The following is a 6,606-nucleotide window of genomic DNA, read 5'->3' as shown; positions in this document are numbered from 1 at the left end:
CCCCCCCCGGCCTCTCTCTCTTCTCCTGCCGATTACGTGATCAGAAACGACTAAAATTTCCAGCATCTGCACTGGTCGAGCCATCACGTGGATTCCTTAGACAGCGGCGGAGCTTTAGGCTGGCCGAGAACCCCGAGGCCACGCGTGAACAGCGCCATCGACGTGGCCGGCTTCCTGTCCCAGGTGAGTAATCGAGCCGGGAAAAATCCACGCTACGAAACGAGATCGATGGATTACGCGAGGTGGACAGCCGCGTCCTCGAACCCGCCGATCGATCTGACGGCGCGATTTCGCGACCTTCCCCGGAATGGACGAAGCCCGCCGCCGTTGCCGTCGACGTCGAAGCCGACGTCGCCGTCGCGCTGGTGATGGGCGCGTAACCATGCCGGGCAGACATTTTCCGATTATAGCAATCGAGATGATTGAAATCGGAAATCAGTGAAGTCGACGATGCAAGTTACAAGGGTGGACTTTAACTAGGCGGTAGTTCCGCCCGGTCGAGGAGATAGGCAGCTTAGAGTCTCTTTACAATGAAACGAACGACGTCGCTACAACCTGGTCTCGCCGAGGTCGATACACGTACTATGCGCGAATACCCAAGAGATCGAAAGGCAAGCGAGTGCGAGGAAGAGTGTAATTTTACGTCAAATTGAAGTCCGTATACCTTGGAGCTCGCTCTCAAGCCGATCTATAACATATTAATGTTTTTCACTGTAATATGTATCTATAACACGTGGAGACGAAACAATACACTCAGGTGCGTCGAGAGAATCACGCGAGGACTCTCTAAATTTCTTAGAGTGAAATCTCTAGAAGTCAAATCTCTGGAGACAAGTCTTTTGGAGTGAAATCTCTGAAAACGAGGGAAAATTCACTCGATAACGAGAACACTTGGAATTGATAACTATTGGAAAATACCGCCACTTGGAGTCGCAAGAGTAAATGTTAAACTCAAACTTAGAATGAATTTTTAGATTCGCGCGACTTTTCGATCAATTTATTTCTATGATGATGGAGCACATCAGATTCACTGTTCGACTTCAAATAAAAATATGAATGAAAAGTTATCCGAGTGTGGCTCAGCTGTCAGTCTGTTTGTCAAATGGAATTTCACTCAAAGAATTTTCGAGAGTAAGACGGATCGTTAGGCGACAGAGAACGGAATCGTGACGGGCAAGCAAAGTTACTTCTACAATCTCGTGGATACGCGCATGGAATATACACGATACATGTCGTATCAATTTATTATTAAGGAGAATTTATATATATATATATATATATATATATATATATATATATATATATATATATCAATGCTATCGTGTGCGTCCCCGAGCGTTCAATATATAATTCATTGCTCTCTATCACGACGGGACAGCTCTCTCTCTTTCTCTGTCCTTCTCTCTCTTTCTCTTCCCCTTTCTCAAGTTATCGCAAACGATGATCATGATATGTCGCGGCCGAAAACCGCGTGGTTTTTCCTTCGGGGTTCACGAACGAACGAATACGCGCGCGTACACGTCGTTGCGGTCCCGCACGCCCGATTGTTACACGACTATTATAGTTTCAGATCACGCGTTTCGCCATATATTGTTAACGTAACGCAACGAAGTCGAAGAGAATAACCATGTCCCTCAGTGTGCGACAGTTATTTCAATAAATAATGAACACGAAAGAGTTCGTGCGAAAGAGATACCTCTCAAACGTCAAAGTTCAAGGTAGTCTGAGGTGAAGTGTAGTGCACCGGATGATCGATATGTTCGTTGGATTACTTGTAAGGAAATGGACAAATTTACTTTCGCCGCATGTGAACGATGTGTGTATTATGTCCCTGAGCCGCGTACTTCGTCAAATCGGCACTAATTGAATGTCTACTTATTATACATCTGTCCTTCACTTCGTCGTATACATATATATATATATCTCTCTCTTTTTTCTCTTTCTCTCTGTTTCTCTTTTTCTCTCTGTTTAATCTCCTTATAATTCACGTCATACTAGGACACACACGCCACTATAAATACCGCAATGGGCACGACAATACCGACAACAATCGGCTCGCAATTGGCACAATACTAGCACGGTAATGTCGTTAATAATATAAGGATCTCTGCTTGGTGTTCAACGCCGATATTGCACACGTGATTTACCACATACAGCGTGCATCGTCCGTTTCTGTGACGTCCAATGTGCACGGAATTGACGGGCCGAACAAGCTGCTAATTAATCTCGCGCCTGATTTCATAGATGAATTGCGAACAAAAGATATTCGCGAGGAAAATGAGAAAAATAACGTCATACACTTTTCTCTCACACATAGCTACGCGATATATTATTCTTTCCGTTTCGCAAACCCACCAACTGTAATAAACGAATCTTCCCTCGCTAAGACCGACCACCCCATAGAAACGCGAATCACAATATTAGGCACATACATACATATACACACACACACATAGTTACAGATAGCGTTAGTCGACGTCGCAATATTTCGAATTCAGAGTTCGTATGTGATTTGACAACAAAGTACGACGCGACTCGTAAGCGACAGCGCGCATATTACGGTTACCGCAACGAAAACACGGTGTGTTCGACGAGCTCTTACCACCCTAGTCGTTCTCGTCATTCCACTCACGCGTCGACACCACCTGTTCACCGGAAAGCTCGTCGTATTACACGCTGAATGGCGCACTACGTGAAAACGTGTCCGTGAACAGTCTAGTCTCTCTAGTGTCAGAGGCTCCACACAGCAGCGGGAGCCTCTTCCTTTCCCGATCACACGTCTACACAGTCATCCCTCAGCGTGCACTTTGTGCCTTGCGGTTACAGGAATTCCTCCGACGTCACGGGTCCACGTCGAAGTTGTGCCGTAAGGTTCGCAGTGCAGATAACTTACCTCTCGCGTCGACGAATCGCCAAGATCCGCGCAGAAACTCCAAGGACGAAGGTGTCGAGGGCGACCGCGAATCCTTTCTGAAGCCGAGTCAAGACGACAGGTCCGAGGATCAGGACTCGAGGAGACAAAGCAGCCTCGACAGCGCGCCGAAGGACAATACGGAGACGTCGCTGTTGGAGCCCAATAATCTACAACCCTCCTCGAGGTGAGTCGCACGTTCACGATATTGCTAACTGCCAGTCGAATTCCGGCATCCTCGCTTCTTCTCTTCGGGCTCGACCCTTCGATTGACGGTCATATTGATTTCCGAGTGTACATTAATTGTTTTTTTTTTTATAACCGTTTATATCTAGTTCTGGAGATTCGCGTAAAAAAACATAGTGACACAGCTGATTTTCCTGAGAAGACTCCAAACGTGCAATGTCTGCGAAACTATCTCCTTGAGAAGTAAACAATATTAGAACGTGTGAGAGAGAATTAAATTAAATCGCCCGCGGCAATTCAATTAGTATCCCTCACGGCTCCTGTTACGCCAAATTTATCACGACTAACGTCGTTGATCTGACTCGCCTGTTGACACCGAATATCCAATTAATTTGGCCAAAACTTTGCACGTAGTCTCTGTACATAAGATACAAGCTCACTCCATCGTATCAGACTATTGGGCAACGGCTTCGATCACCTGTTCAATTTTTTGAGATTATCCCTTTTTCACTCACAAAAGTATCATCCAAGAACATTTTTGGGATCTTGAAAAGATCTTGGAAAGACTTAGAGAACGAATGAAGACCGATTGAATATATTTTTCTCGAGATATGTCGCGGGAATCCTTGCCTTGATTTTTTATTCTTTCCTTCACAAAAATATCATCCAGAAAAATATTTTTGGGATCTTGAAAAGATCTTGAAAAAACTCAGAGAATGAATAAAGGTTTATTGATTATATTTTCTCGAAATATGTCGCGAAAATTTGGCGAATGTCGCGGGAATCTTCGCCTCGATATATTGCTGGGCTGTCTAAGAGATTCGTATTTGCCAGTTGCAGCGTGGAAACAATACCCTTATAATTCGCCGAGTCTCGGACGGATTCGCACGCTTCCTGACGCCGATTTGGCCGATAGTAATTTATTAAGTGGTACCGTCAAACCATCACGCTCTCTCAAGATACGCAAACGAGACACGAGAAGAGACTTTAACGTTAACCTGTCGCCTGTCGAGATGTCGCGTGCCTTAGACGGCTTTATGTTGACCGTAGAACGCAAATTGCTCCAGCTGCATCTAATGCACCTAGTTGAGCCATGTTCACTTCAAGTCCCGACCGCGCCGCGACTCCGTCCCTCCTTCTTGCGATGTATCGCCCTCCCGATAGCATTTTTGCTTGAAAGTCATTAAAACGGTTTCACGTGCGTTTGCATAATAGAAATCACCGAACGGCTCTCTCCTCACGCGGTGCATGTGCAAGCAGTTTTTCCTTGCGTTCTTTGCTTAGTGAATTTTAATGATTGCATTAAAAGCATGCGTGTTTTATGATATTTTTACGGTTATTCGATTACATCTGCGTAAGCAGAAATATCATCGCTACGGGCAGCTTTTAGATTGTGAGGCGGAAATGCGATCGCGGCGCGCTACGTGAACAAATATTATTCTAATAAACTTCGAACTCGTCAGCGTTTTTTATTCAAGTTTCTCTCTCCGAGGGAAAACGCCCACGAGGGATAACGCCGTGGGCGTTAAAAATCGCGGAATTAGCGAATTTAAACCTTAACAGCAGGCGGAAAATTCAGGACTTTCTAAAGCCGTCAAAAGACGGCTGTTTCTCTCAAGTTCGCGTTTTGTGCGAGACACTCTGTATATCTCACGCGAATTTATTCAATATGTATTCCCTAAAACGAAATGAAATTTCCTTGGAGTAAAATTTCCCTCGAAAAGCAGAGTGACAGCCGAGGCACTCAAATTGGAGTTATTTCTCGCTCCTACAGAGTGAATTTTCCACTCAGAATCATTGAGTGAATATCTTCATTCGAGTTTGTAGAGTAGATCTGACGCGTTCTACTTCCAGGGGAAAAAATGTTCATTTCACTCGATTGAAGCATCCGCTCATATGGAGTCAGAATCCACTCTGATCTTGAATGAAACATTAGGTCTGTTTTTTTTAATTGAATCCGACTCTGAGTCCGAACTGTTGCAGACAAATATATTTTGTTTCATTCAAACTTATTACACTAGTATGCGTTAGTCCAGGCAGTTCAGCTGAAAAAAACAGAGCTATTCACTCTTGTGGTTTCGAGCTGCAGCATTTTCACGATTGCGTCGAGTGAGAATGCTTCCACTGTTCGCTCCAAGAAATTTAAAGAATAAAGCTTCACGCTCTTCAGCTATCTATGTCACGATCATCGAGACCGGATAAATGTGAATTCATACGCATGCATTTCACGTTTCACGCATTTTCTATAACAATTAATTGTTTTGCCGATCCGCGAATTGAATCATGTATAACTACGCCGCGATATTCACGTCAGTAACGTTGCCGGTTTTATTAAACGTTGTTATTTTGCCACTGAGAAATACAATGTACAGTGTAAATAGAATTTTACGTGCAGGCCCGTCGAGCCGAATTAAATTCAGCACTCACGCATGAATATCATTGTAAATCACGATAAATACCACCGTTCGTGCGTGTTTCGCGTAATTTGCGAGATTTTTCCACGACCAGCTAATTGTTTAGTTAGAAAGTATGTCGGTATTGATAAAAGTGTTATTAAATATCTATACGTGTTTAAGAGAGATACCGATAGATAGAGAAAAAATACCGATAGTTAACTATTAATATATTTTGTAAAAAAATAAATATAAATAAGTGAAATAAATCAAGAGTTTACGTTAGTAGAAATTTGTCAGCAACATCGAACGAGAGGACGTCAATAAAGATTGAAATAATACAAAAGAACGGGGCAGATTTTAATTAAAATATGTCGATACGTTAATTCTCGCCGGCGTATAGAGCGGCTAAAGGAGATGCAGTTTCCAGATAATCAAGTAAAATTCATTTCCACGGTATTCATTGCTAAATCACTATTCCAAGTAATTGAGAGATCGCTTCTTTAAATTCCTACATCATCTAGATATATTTGAGGTAACGAATATTTCGATTTATATTAATGTTTCATATTATATCATATATATATATGATTTTAAATGAAAACATATTTATATTTTTAATTTAACAGTTCAATGATTTATCCAATAAAACTTCTCAATTATTTCAAACAATATGTATACAAAGTGAGATATATTAATTAATTAAGATAATTTTGAATTAAATTAATCGGCAAATTAATAGTCAAAATTAATCAATCGTCATATGTAAAATCGCAAATAATTGTATCGTTTGAGGATATTAATTATTAATTAATGTACAATGAATTACATAAAAATTCGATTAATAATCAATATCACTAATTGATAAAATTATTTGTGATTTTACATATGACAGTTGTTTAATTTTGATTATCAATTTTGATTATTAATTTTTAATTCAAAGAAAATTTTTATCAATTAATATCCAACACTGTATATAAGTCTACGTGAAAAAATCCTGCAAATTAATTTCCATAATGATCCAAGTTTGTAATAATCAAAATTCGCAATAAGGAGGAGATAAAAATATGGATCACTTTGTTTGAGACGGAAAATCTATTATTAAATGTAATAATT

General features: G+C 41.2%; 1 protein-coding gene across 11 annotated transcripts in view; it reads left to right on the top strand.

The window, feature by feature from the left end:
- Positions 1-6,606, top strand: part of LOC116846808 — a 111,095-nt gene that overhangs the window by 91,589 nt on the left and 12,900 nt on the right. For all 11 annotated transcript variants that reach the window (XM_032821145.1, XM_032821136.1, XM_032821177.1 and 8 more), the window contains 2 exons: positions 64-183; positions 2,827-3,098. In XM_032821145.1, the coding sequence (XP_032677036.1) occupies positions 64-183; positions 2,827-3,098 (392 nt within the window). The remainder of the gene's footprint in view (positions 1-63; positions 184-2,826; positions 3,099-6,606) is intronic.

Source organism: Odontomachus brunneus, unplaced genomic scaffold (assembly GCF_010583005.1).
Source record: "Odontomachus brunneus isolate Ranch 3 - 2012 unplaced genomic scaffold, Obru_v1 Obru_scaffold_004, whole genome shotgun sequence".
Classification (NCBI taxonomy): Eukaryota; Metazoa; Arthropoda; class Insecta; order Hymenoptera; family Formicidae; genus Odontomachus; species Odontomachus brunneus.
The sequence above is the reverse complement of the archived record's forward strand: the minus strand, read 5'-3'. Positions and strand labels throughout refer to the sequence as shown.